The sequence below is a fragment of the Folsomia candida genome, unplaced genomic scaffold (assembly GCF_002217175.1).
Source record: "Folsomia candida strain VU population unplaced genomic scaffold, ASM221717v1 Fcan01_Sc008, whole genome shotgun sequence".
In the NCBI taxonomy this organism is placed as follows: domain Eukaryota; kingdom Metazoa; phylum Arthropoda; class Collembola; order Entomobryomorpha; family Isotomidae; genus Folsomia; species Folsomia candida.
In genome coordinates, this window is record NW_019091200.1 from 2,017,831 (window position 1) to 2,029,927 (window position 12,097).

A 12,097-nucleotide genomic window follows, 5' to 3' on the forward strand; every position below is an offset into this window, starting at 1 on the left:
ACAGAGCTAATTATTATTCGCCCTTGTTTTATCTTTTCAGATTTTTTGTGGTGATGGTTGGTGAATGGGTTAAATTGGAGACGAGCCCAATTGACTAAAAATAATGCGGCATTCTTCTCCTCGTTATTATTATCTGATGAGATGAACAATGTGGGGTGGCTTATTTAGTGAGATGATAATATGTACATAATAAAAATAGGTTTTTTTGTGGGTGGCGTACATCGTGTGGCGTTAAAAGTCTGCCGTCCATCTGTGGAGATTTTAGATTGTGTCGTTTTTTTTCTTGCAAAATGCTGGCGACAAAGTCAAGGTTGGTTTAATGAAGGTACTTCTATTGACAGAATTGGGAATTAAATTAACGCCATTCTTCTTTTTACGTGCTCTACATTACAAGACATAAAAACTTTGCGAATGTACTTACTTATTTTGCAAATTCTTACTTACTTATTAGCTGTGACATGTGTCAAACATTCAGTGAACTTGTGATTTACAACTGGCATTTGTTTATTAGCACAAGTGTGATTTTTCATGGCAAATTATTTATCTGTATTGGCAGTGGCCCCACATTTCAAACCAAATAGATGAACACAATTGGATCTTGAATTTCAAGTTTTTTGTTTCCATTGAAAATTGACAAATGTCGAATTACGTGTATGAAAGAAAAGTAAATTGTTGGGTACCATACCATTTTTTGATGCGGTTGAGAGATGAGATGACTATTTTTTTGTGGATCTATTTATCTATTGGCATAAAACCCACTGCACAATGACAATAATAATAAAAATGATAAATTAGTGGTTGACGCATATTCATGAGGAGCACTCTGTTCTAAAAGTTGGAGAAATGATGACGAAAAATGTGTATCAATCGTAAGAAGATAATTTAATTGCGGTGAATGCGTAATTTGGTAATTTTATTGCGTCCCATACATTTACATAGTTATCTAGCTGAGTAAAGTGATGATGATTAGAGGGCGGATATGTATTTATGAAAAAGCATTCAAATATTTACGACAAAACGCCAAAATACGTACGAAATTTGTACAAAAAACAAAAATATGAATTTTTGCAAAATTTGTATTTTTGAATAGGATTTTTTGTGGTCCGATTTCTTTGACCAAAAAAATTTCTTCTCATATCGTTGAAATGTCTGTATTTTTTTAAGATGTACCAAAAATTACGTATTGTTCAAATCATAGTGGAAAATTTCCACTGGAAATATGTATGTCTGAAAACCTAGAAATACTTACGCGTAGAAATATTTACAAAATACAAATATGCATGTATTTAAAAAAAACATTTATGTCTGAAAACCAGAAATATGTACGCAATGTTAAAATATTTGGAAATTTTTGTGATCTATAAGAGTTAGGGGAAGCACCTACAAAGTTTGACCGTTGGCCGTCATCAAATGAACAAATTTAAAATAAATGCATAGCCGACCTGTGATCATGATGGAAGAAACAAATGAATGGTTGCCTTTGCAGGGAGACTGGTTGTCAATTATGCCATAATATACATTACAGGAGGACCAGATAACTTGCCAACTTGTGCTGCTGGCTATTAAGCAATTACAAATGTAAAGAAATGGTAATTGCCTTTTAAAATTGGATCACTTTTTTCTCCAATAAGTTTTGAGAGTCCCATTGTTTGATTACACAACAAATAACGGATTGTTTGAATTTTGAGTTTGAATGATGTCAATGAGATTATTCACGTGAAGTGATTTTAAGATAATCGGGTAATAGGCAGCTAATCTAGTGGGATCTATGTATGGGTTGGACTGGAAGAAAATTTCAAGTCATAATTTCTGCATAATTTCTGTACACTGATTTATTTATTTAAGTCTTTCGTTATGGACGATATCCAAAACATTTTTGGATCACGCTGTGCACTCCAAAAGTGTCCAAAACTGACCAAAATAATTATGGACGTCTAAAATATCTAATAGCTTCCTACATTGGAGAATGGGGCCAAATGTAACAATATTACACAAATACGTTAATAGATTATCTAAATGTTCAGTAATGAAGAACTGGTAAAATTTTGCTCCATTTTCTACTTTGGATATTTTTGGACGACCAAAATCCTGTCCAAACTGGTGAAAATCGGTTGTGGAGAGTGGTTATAAAACCAAAGACCTTGACATTGAACTGACAGTGTGCTAGCTCATTCATAAACAAGACTCAATTTAAATCAATATTGGCTATTTTTTACCAGACAATATTCAAATTAAATATGTAATCCCAATTAAAGGGAGAGAGAGAGAACGGAAAAAACCGCAAATAAAAGTATTATAAGTAAATGGTAGAAAAAATTAAGTTATTATCTTAACTATTACTATCTTAGGCTATCATTAAGTTCAAATCAAGTTTAAAATTTGAGGAATCAAGTAATTTTAGACAACTTAGTAAGAAACTCATCAAGAACGGCGTAATTTGTGGTATTGGTGTTTTTTATCATAAAATTGTAATACGTTCCGTTAATTTGTACTAATCTAATGATTGGAAAGTCGAACTCTACTTTAGTTAATTGCATTCCTTGGGTCCAGATTTTACGCGAGTCGTGAAAGTTTTCACTATTAAGGCTCAGGTAACTTACAATATATAAGGAATTACTACTTTCCTGAAATTCTAAATATTGTAGTGGTAGTGAGAAAGAACCCGGACATGGTGAGTCCTTTGACGTCCATGTAGCTGCTTTAAGGGCAAAAAATGTCCACTTTCCCTTCTCGTTCTTATTCAATTGCACCTGACGGGTAGTAAGGCGATCTCCCAAAATATTGTGTAAATCTGGGTCTTTCTTGTTGATTTTTGCAGGTTGTTTCCGTTTTCCAGTGGATTCCTATAATTAAAAAATAAAGAAATTTAAATTTAAGAAAATTTCTCAAAAATTCTTCATGAATATTATAATCAACTAATTTGACTAACTACATATTCTGTGAGGATTGTATGGGTTAAAAAGCTACCTCAAATTGTAATTCAGGGACGAGATCAACATCGTTTTTCATAATTTTTGAGATTTGGGGAATTATCGTTAATCAGTTAATTAGTTTTAAAAAACAATTTCACTTTTACAATTATTAAGATTTAAATTCCTTGACACTAAGATTAAACTGAAGAAATAAGGATAGTAAGTAACTCACGCTATGCGTATGTAATATAATGCGTATGCGAATGCAACCCTTAAACTTTCTCTTCTATTATTAGAAAGTCCCGTATTCAACAATCCCTTAGTAGTTCAAAATATGACCGCTTCCAACAATAAAAATCCTTTGTTACGAATGACACGTCGATTTAATGCATTCACACAAATCCGTACCTCATTGAATTGAATTTGTACCGATCATTGCTCAAACCAGATAGTTGTAGAAATTTTATACAACTTACTGCTTCATTTGCTAGGTTGTACAGTTCATCCTCAAGATCTACATCATTCAGATTGGGAATACTGTTGAGTACATTCCTGAACGTTGGGCTACAAATATAAAAATTTGGGCATGTTACATAAGCATCACACTTTTCATAACAAAATTCCTGGCTTCAAAATAAAATGTGACTGGACATAATAATGTTAAAAATGACAAATAGTATAAAAATTTCACCTTTTGCATAAAGCGCAAGGCGCCGTTCCATGGGGGCAAGCCTTGTGAGAATTTGCTGGATTTTGCACGGATTTTGAAGAGTTAGCGGCTTGGTACATTTCTAGCAAATTATTTAACTTACTAATAACATAAATTTTAATGTAAAATTTTAATGAATTTTCTAGTGTGTCACTCACTTCTCTAAGGAATTTTTTCGGAGAAAGTACACTAAGAGACTCCGTGGATGATGACCAAACTGATCAGGATCGTGCCGTACAAAGGACCTTTTGGGACTTGGGGGGCGTCACTCCAGAAAAAAAGATGCACTCTAATTCATGACCAAAGTGGATTAGTTCCTCCCCTTTCAGGATTCTGTAGGTCCAGCCGGTCTAAAAAGTGACAAATGTTAAGGGTGTCAGTATTTTCAACAATTTCCAAAAGGGAATATGTACAACGAAAAAATTGCTAACCATAAAAATCTTCGCAAAATTTGTGTTTCAGAATTTATTTAATGCTCTAGATTTTGAATTGATTTGGGCAAAAACAGTTCGTCTCACATAATTGGAATATTTGCAAAATACAAAATGAATCTTAGAAAAACATTATCTAGAATATTTGTATTTTTCGAAGAATAACGGAAATAATTAGAATCTGTCTGAAAACCACAAATCAGTGAGACCTACAGGCCAAGTTCTTCTGTTAGCAGAAGTAGCAAGGGAAGCACTTTAAATAAGGTTCTACCACCCCATCTCAAGAAATTTTTATACTTCTAAGAAATCAATTTCTGGAAGGTAAAAATAATATACTGGAAAGTAGCATAGCAGAGTCAGAATAATAAAGTTAAGTTAATTCGGACCAGAAAGTGCCCTTAATTCCAGGCAACAAATCTTACTACGATGCTATACTTACATACACATGTAATAAAATTACCTTTCTTTAAAACACAATGTCAAAGTGGTCTATGCATGATGATTATTTGGACACAAAATCATGAAAGGGCATCATCCTAATGCAATTTGTTACGAAGAATATTCATCGTCCGTGTTAAGAGAGGTGACGTGGTGACACATTTCAATTCAGTTGTAAGTACTGTAGAACCTGGTCTTAATTATGTAAAGTGTAATATGTAAATAATGGTCCCTTTTTTGAGAGAAAAGTGACACAATTTTCCAGGTACCAAAAAATAAGGTATGTACATACACCTCAATACCAGATCACCCATTCAACAAGCTAGTAAGTCGAGTAAGAAAGCAATTATTGATATCGCTGTTTTTTGTTACTATATTTATTTATTACTTCGGCTGCTCTAATATCGAACTGACCTCCTCATTTTAAACGTTTTTCATTACTACGAGCAAATTTATTGTACTTACTTATCAAACAAGATGAACAATTTAAGTTTTCTCCGTGTTTTTTGCAGTGTCATCCTAATTTTACGTGTCACACCGACCGCGTGTCACAGTTTATACTCGCCCAATAAAAACACAACCTTATCCTCTACAGATATTTCCGGCAATAGTTCCCACCTTGTAAGAGAGCTTCGCCAAGGAAAAAGTGAGGTTCGGAGCCAAATTCCTAATCCTTGGGAGGGGGCACGCGTCAAATCACTGCTTAACCCACCGTTCCGTGGTCTTTTGCCGTTCATTGAATCGGGCGGATGCAAGGTGAGGAACAAAAGTCGTGTCTCAGGTACTTTCTTGCAACTATTTTGACCCGCAAGAAATGCAAGGCGCAGGAAACTACATATGTCCCGTCGTTATATTTCATACGGCGCGTGACTGGATGACGCATATTTCTTGAACTTTTTCCCAGTTTTTTTTTGCACCTCGCAGTTCTCGGATTTCTTACTTTGTGCAAGAAATGTTAGACCCGAAAGAAACAAAATAGTTGCCACAATTTTAACAAATTATTGAAAATATTGTCCATCTGTAAATATTGTAAATTTTTAGAGCGGCTGGACCTACAGAATCCTGAAAGGGGAGGAACTAATCCACTTTGGTCATGAATTAGAGTGCATCTTTTTTTCTGGAGTGACGCCCTCCCAAGTCCCAAAAGGTCCTTTGTACGGCACGATCCTCTCCATCTTCAATATGGAACAGTTCAGCGGAATGATGAACTTGGCGTGGTGGGGGAAACTCGTGAATCAAGTGGATTGTCCCGCACCAGGTTTTTCCCAACCGAGACCCGTTTTTATCGGGTGGAACAATCTGCTGGGTCAGTTTATTGTCCCATTTATTGCGAGGATAGGTCCCTTAGAAGAGAACCTAGCACCAGGTAAGTACCCAATTTGTATATTTACACTCTTAACGTAGGACTCGATGCCAAAAATCGGCACATTTTTAATCATTTCTCGGCTCTGAAAATTTATTTTAAAATTCTGGACGACAAATTTGTAGAGCAGGTTGTTGCCAATTTTTTAAAAATGCACACTCCAGATTTTGACATTTATTGAAGGAGATTTCAAGTTTAACCCTTAGCCGAGGAGAAACGGTAACTATGTTTGGCGTTGCTGCGGGGCGTTTCGATGACCACAATTGTGATCATTCGGGAAGCCAAAAAAATAATTAAAATCTGACAAGTTCTAAATCCGGAAACATTTATTATATGAGTTGCTTAGATTCGGGACGATTTTATAAATGCTCAATTCGGGAGAACGGCAAAACACGTTAGGAGAAAATTAATTGTGGGACAACGCCAATAAATATGATATTTAAAATGTTGAGTATTAAAATTTAAGTGTAACATTTTAAAGCAAAGTTGCATGATAATTTTAGAGTTATGAACTATGACTATGGTGTAAAATTATGACTATGCAAACCTACTCATGACATTTGTAAAATTGAGCTTGAAAAATGAAATTGAAATTTCCTTAAAATTGAAACCTCCAGAAAATTGGGACTCATTGAAACTGTCTTAAAAAACTTACCCCCATTACATTAATCAATTGCTCAGAATTTTAAAATAAATTTCCAGAGGCGAGAAATGATTAAAAATATGTTGATTTTGGTGGAGAGTCATCATACTATTTTCCCAGGAGAATAATGTTCTAAATTTTTGTAGGGGAATTTTACGACGGAAAAATCAACCTCGTCCTCGACTACACCGTTTCCTTTCCCGAAGTTTGTTCAGATTTTGAATGGTTAAAGGAAAGTCAAGGATCAGATATTCCCGAAGAAAATATGTATCCGCTCAATAAAGTTGTCGACATCTTACGGCTTGTCGGGCGTCAAGCGGACGGGGGTGCGATCTATTTGGGAAAGTCGTACGTGCGAGATTCCTTCGACGCGTCGAGCACCGTGATCTACTTTTACTTTGTTAATTACGATATGGAGGTCAACCCCGAGTTTGAACCGGGACAGGAACTTCCTCCTCTCGTGAGTACATACATCAAATTTACGTAATTAGTAGACTTTACACGAAATTATGTATGCATATGCAAATTATCTGCAATAATTTTCCAGGTGCGAAGTTTCTCTTACACGATCCCCGGACTTAACCAAATGGTCATCTAATTATAGACATAATTCCAATAATTTACTATATTTATGTAGAAAGAAAATAGAAATGTAGAATTTCCTGTAAAGTTTTTAACTGAATGAAACTGAAACCTTAAAAAATTGCTAAAAACAACATTCGCACCGTATTTATTGAGCAAAACTAGTAATAAGGTCTCTGTCTATTTTGTCGTAACATGTAGGAAACAATTACCCGTAAAATAACGTAAAATTTACACAAAAATATGCAATTAAAGCTCGTCATCATCTCATTTTGTTCGTCATCTACTTGCCATAATTTGAATTGACGCCGTTAAAGAACGGGGACGTGAGATAGTGTTGGAACGTGGTTTGATGATAATTTTGTTGTTGGAGGGGCTGATACGGTTTCTGAAAATTGGGGAATCCTCGCAAATTATTGTTGTAATTGTAGTACTCGCTACTTCCGTGATGGTGGTCGTGGCTGTGGTCGTGGTCATCGGACGAATCGTCTTCACGACTCTTGTCGAATAATTGGTGCTCTTGATGAATCAAGGGAACGGTTTCGAGGGTCCCATCATAACCAGCGACTGATCCAGGGTGAGAAATTGGGGTGACGTAACCACCATTCCCGCCCTGCTGGAAACCGCTACTTGTCGAGGGGGGATTTCTCGCCGGGGAAGTTGAAAAGGCACCACCATTGCCCCCTTTTTGGAAACTGTTACTTGTCAAGGGAGGATTTCTCACCGAAGATTGTTCAAAGCTAACCCCGGGTGCCGGACTGCTCGGGAAACTCTGCGCTCCTGAAGGAAACTGTTGTGGCCGTGGTCGTGGTCGTTGCGATTCGTCTTCCTCAAACCTAATCGAGTTTTGTGGCTGCTGCAGAACGGCTTGACCTGGTCCCGTGTGCGTGATGGTGACCTGGGCCATGGCCGCGTTCGGGATCCCGCTCGTGTACTCCTCCAACGTTTCGACAACTCTGGGCCGATCCCACCACGACCTTGGCGCATTGTATGGCAACCTGTCGAACGGATAACCCATCGGACGAGCATCGGGATACGTGTCGTTCAGCCGTCCGCAATAAATTGGCGCGGGTTTGCACTCGCCGCTCGCTCGGCGCGGATTATTTCTGGGCGCGACGTAGTCCTCGTCACCATTCGTGAGCATGACGAACAGGTCGAAGGGCAAGCCTCGCTCGGTTCCTTTGGGGAGAAGGAGATGGTGGGGCCACCCACAGCCGCAGTAGGTCCGAGGACGCTCCTTTATCCGGTCCTGCTTCGTTTGATTGAGTTGAGAGTAACTTTGAGGGATTTCGATGGTGAGGGCGGAGTCGGTGGAGCGTCGTGTGATGCGGTTTGGTCCGGGTTGCACTGAAAAAAGTAGGGAAAAATTAGTGATTTTTAGCTGTAATTTTAACGCTAATTTTAATTACGCACATTGAACCGTGAAGAGGTCCAACATGAAGAAAATCTTTCTTTGTTGGATCATATTGTATCGGCGCCCGTTCTCATCGAATCTTGGCGCCATGAAAATTCGGACGGTTGCTCGGCCAGAGGAGGATTGTGGGTTACGGTTCTGCAGGTGAAAATGATTTTTAAAAAAATAGGAAATTTCCCCAGCTATTTGTAAAAAAGCTTGCGTTTATTTTCACGTACCGCATAAATCCTGTAGGTGAAGGGATTATGGTCCAAATGAGTGATGCAGGCGCTGACAGCCCCTTGGACGCCGGACCTGTTAAAATCTAACCCTCTCGACAACTCGAATGTCCTCTGGTTAAAGAAGGTTGTGAGTTGGTTGGAAATTCCGACGTCGGGAACCACTTCAAGACTGGAAATTTCAATCCCGTCCCATTTCAGGGGTAACTCACCCTGTAAAAAAATTTTATTTTTCACATAAAAAATTAGATATGGTCAAATTCTTATACATACAAGCTTAATTATTTTTCCTTACATTTTCCAATTGATAAGGTGGCAAGAGTTGCTTGTGCAGATCGAACGTTTCGTCCATGGAGGTGTGGTACGTATAAAAAACGGGGTCTCTCATCGAGGTCGCCACCTTTAAATCAAACAACAATTAAATATCGTGTAAAGGAAGAAATTAAACGGTCCAGGGGAGGGACGGTACCTCGATCATGACGCCGGGCGGAAGTCCTGTCCGATTTTGTGGATCTTCAACCAACCCGAGAAGCACGTGGCCTTCATTGTGAAACCTGGATAAATATTGGCTCACTTATTTATTTCATATTTTTTTCCTATCCACATTTTTACCCAAAATTTCCGTAGTATTCTCCATTTGGGGTGAATACCGTGGCTTCAACGATATCTCCGAGAATGTCAATTCCAGTCCGGCTATCGAGTGGCATGCTGCCTCCATTTCTCTAAATAAAAGGATGAGACATTTTCACTCCGTAAATTTCCTAAAATTTTGATTTTACGTCTTTTTCGTACCAAAACCAATCCGCGATTTCGGATCGAATCCTCCACCCGTCTCACGTGTAGGACCCTGTCAGCCACGCTAATGTTTGGGGGAACTCCGGTAATATTGATGAAAACGGTGTCTCTAATGGGACGATTGGCTCGTCGTGGGGTCCAAGATGATCCAGAATTCGTGTCGTCCAAGTGAGGGTGATACGCGTCCGGGACGGGAGCATTAATGTCCATATTTAACGGGACAACGCGTCCCAATCCGTTCGAGAGTCGTTCAGCATGGTAGCTAAATATGCATGTGAAGGATTTGCATGTTTAATTATTTTTCAAAATTTTGCATTTATTTAGAATACCATGTCAAAATTCATGGATAGTGTTGCAAAATATTTGTTTGCAAAATTTTTAAGCGTCTGATAAAAATGAACGAAGCGAAATGAAATGAAATCAATTTCCCAACAGAAAGCTAACTTTTCAAATTTTCTGTGAATGCAAATTTACTCCCACGTTTGGATCCCCAAGGGTCGAGAAATATGTTGTCGACCAGTTAACTTTGGTGACCATTTATTTTGGCGGCGACAAGTTCGGAACCCTTAATTCTTTAATTAATTAAGTATTTAGAATGATTAAAATACCGTGCAATGTGGTTGTGATGGGAGAAGTAGAAGAGCTCCCCTTGTCGATCAGCCTTCCTTGTGACCCCGGTAAAAGGGTAGATCAGATGCCAATTGAGATGGAAAGAGTTAACCTGCACGTCTTCCCTAAAATACCTACGCACAACGAATAAAGCCATTATTTAGTGTCAAATTTATGTACGGCAGTGGCCGCAGAAGGACAGAGGGACAATGTCCCCACGGTTTTTCGATGTCCCCATCATCTCCCCACGTTATATAAACCCCTCCCTCCCCTATCCTACAATGTTAATGTCCCCAGATGTCCCCACGGCTTCCGCGGCCACTGACGTACGGAAATCTGTGTGGTCACGTACCAGAGACGATTTTCCACGCCGTTATCCCTCCCAACGCTTCCATCGACCACGGTGCATCGCTATAAATACCACAAGTAATGGGATTATGTACAAAATTTCGCAATTTCCTGTGCGTAAGTCATGCTCATGAATCATTTTTATGATGTGTTACTCACTCTGCCACTGGCAGCCTGACTTCCTTGACGTCTCGCGGCTTGAAGGGACTCTCGACTGATGAAAATGTGGGGCATGACCTCGACCATGGGGGGAACTTGAAGGTCGAACAGACCAACGTCAGACAAGTGTGCGCCTAACATTCCTCGAATCCAAACCTGTCATGTAAAACAAATTATGAGAATTTTGTTGGGATGTTGAATCATCCATCGTATGAAAAAATTTTTACGTTTGGATTCATTCCGGGAAGATCTCTCATACGTCCGGCCAAGCAAACGGTTTGTTCGGGATTATTTGGTCCTACGGATTTTTTAAAGGTTTGAAAGTTTGGAAGTATAGGAATAAGAAATTTTGAGATTATAAGAATAGGAATTTTAAAATTGTGTGTACAAGAAATTTTGGAATTATATGAATAAAGGATTTTGTAGAATAATAAATTTTGGAATTATGCGAATACGAAATTTTGAAGATCAAAAAAGTTTGAAATTAGATGAATAAAAAATTTTGAAAATATATAAATGAACACTAAATTTTGAAATTTATACCCGTAAGAATCGTCTTAACCATCCCAACTGCCATTCTATGTTCAGGATTGAGTCCATAGTACAGCGCCCGCTTGGGACAGGCTCTCTCAACATCTCCAATATCCGGTACCGTGCACCCACTAAATCTCGGATCCGTATTCAGATCCTTATTCCAGTCGAATATTTCACGAAACTGTGCCTGCAAACTGGCATTTATTGCCCCTCCTCCGCCACCATTATTCGGAAAATTCACGGCACCTCCGCCCGCCGAAGCGGATGCAGATGACGACGATGACGAAGACGATGGAAACTGACGACCTCCAAAAGTACCACGACCGCCATCCTGGAAAAATCTTCCTTGCGGTGGTGCTTGGGGTTGCTGGGGTCCGAATTGTCGACCAATTGGTTGAAGAGGTCCAAATTGTTGACCCACTGGTTCCTGAGGTCCGAATTGTCGAGGCACTCCACCAAACCCCGTCGAATAGAAATATTGCTGGCAAAAAATCCCGGAAACTAGTCCGGCAAGGCTGACTAATCCGACCCAACTTTTTGCCCCCATCTTGGTCGTCGTCACACACTTGACACTTGACTATAATTAGAGCGTCACTCACTATCAGATTAGCATTTATCTACGTAAGTAAAGGATCCTCTCTCTCTCCTCTGAATTGTTGTGTAATACCGCATAACACAACAATTTTACTACTTTGTTTGCCTTTCAGCCTTATCTGACCTCACTCACTTATCACCACTCACTCACTCCCTCTCTATACGCACATATACGTACAGCCGGTCACTATGAACGGCATCCCTCTCGGCAAGAGAATGAGCCAGAAAGAAGAAGAAGAAGAAACGGCGTAAATTTAATTGTGGCCGATATGCAGTCAGATATTTAATGATAGATAAAGAGGAGAAGATGCAAAAAATGAGCGTGCACTTTTAGCCTGTGGTGGTCAT

The 12,097-nt window shown here is 38.8% G+C and overlaps 3 protein-coding genes across 3 annotated transcripts; 1 reads left to right on the forward strand and 2 right to left on the reverse strand.

Moving 5' to 3' along the window:
- Positions 1 to 1,814: 1,814 nt before the first annotated feature.
- Positions 1,815 to 4,340, reverse strand: LOC110853357. Its single transcript, XM_022101621.2, has 5 exons — positions 4,053 to 4,340; positions 3,780 to 3,971; positions 3,604 to 3,703; positions 3,389 to 3,476; positions 1,815 to 2,843 (listed from the first exon to the last, which is right to left on the reverse strand). The coding sequence occupies exons 3-5, from the start codon at positions 3,699 to 3,701 to the stop codon at positions 2,388 to 2,390; spliced, it is 642 nt and encodes a 213-aa protein (XP_021957313.1). The 5' UTR covers positions 3,702 to 3,703; positions 3,780 to 3,971; positions 4,053 to 4,340; the 3' UTR covers positions 1,815 to 2,387.
- Positions 4,341 to 4,805: 465 nt separating this feature from the next.
- On the forward strand, positions 4,806 to 7,203 carry LOC110853024. Its single transcript, XM_022101240.2, has 4 exons — positions 4,806 to 5,246; positions 5,532 to 5,856; positions 6,643 to 6,956; positions 7,044 to 7,203. The coding sequence occupies exons 1-4, from the start codon at positions 4,968 to 4,970 to the stop codon at positions 7,092 to 7,094; spliced, it is 969 nt and encodes a 322-aa protein (XP_021956932.1). The 5' UTR covers positions 4,806 to 4,967; the 3' UTR covers positions 7,095 to 7,203.
- On the reverse strand, positions 7,202 to 12,097 carry LOC110853023 (hemocyanin AA6 chain). Its single transcript, XM_022101239.2, has 12 exons — positions 11,165 to 12,097; positions 10,849 to 10,919; positions 10,622 to 10,777; positions 10,467 to 10,525; positions 10,114 to 10,248; positions 9,503 to 9,767; positions 9,323 to 9,432; positions 9,180 to 9,264; positions 9,006 to 9,110; positions 8,711 to 8,923; positions 8,492 to 8,630; positions 7,202 to 8,425 (listed from the first exon to the last, which is right to left on the reverse strand). The coding sequence occupies exons 1-12, from the start codon at positions 11,700 to 11,702 to the stop codon at positions 7,362 to 7,364; spliced, it is 2,940 nt and encodes a 979-aa protein (XP_021956931.1). The 5' UTR covers positions 11,703 to 12,097; the 3' UTR covers positions 7,202 to 7,361.

Bases quoted from the DNA above. Each gene is read 5' to 3' on its own strand.
- LOC110853024 (XM_022101240.2), top strand. From the start codon at position 4,968: ATGAACAATTTAAGTTTTCTCCGTGTTTTTTGCAGTGTCATCCTAATT. The intron at 5,857-6,642 runs GTAAGTACCCAA...AAATTTTTGTAG, and splicing joins AGAAGAGAACCTAGCACCAG to GGGAATTTTACGACGGAAAA. The intron at 6,957-7,043 runs GTGAGTACATAC...ATAATTTTCCAG, and splicing joins GACAGGAACTTCCTCCTCTC to GTGCGAAGTTTCTCTTACAC.
- LOC110853023 (XM_022101239.2), bottom strand. From the start codon at position 11,702: ATGGGGGCAAAAAGTTGGGTCGGATTAGTCAGCCTTGCCGGACTAGTT. The intron at 10,920-11,164 runs GTATAAATTTCA...AAAAATCCGTAG, and splicing joins GGTTAAGACGATTCTTACGG to GACCAAATAATCCCGAACAA. The intron at 9,433-9,502 runs GTACGAAAAAGA...CCTTTTATTTAG, and splicing joins GAAATCGCGGATTGGTTTTG to AGAAATGGAGGCAGCATGCC.
- LOC110853357 (XM_022101621.2), bottom strand. From the start codon at position 3,701: ATGTACCAAGCCGCTAACTCTTCAAAATCCGTGCAAAATCCAGCAAAT. The intron at 3,477-3,603 runs GTGAAATTTTTA...TTATATTTGTAG, and splicing joins CCTTGCGCTTTATGCAAAAG to CCCAACGTTCAGGAATGTAC. The intron at 2,844-3,388 runs GTAAGTTGTATA...TTTTAATTATAG, and splicing joins ACAACCTAGCAAATGAAGCA to GAATCCACTGGAAAACGGAA.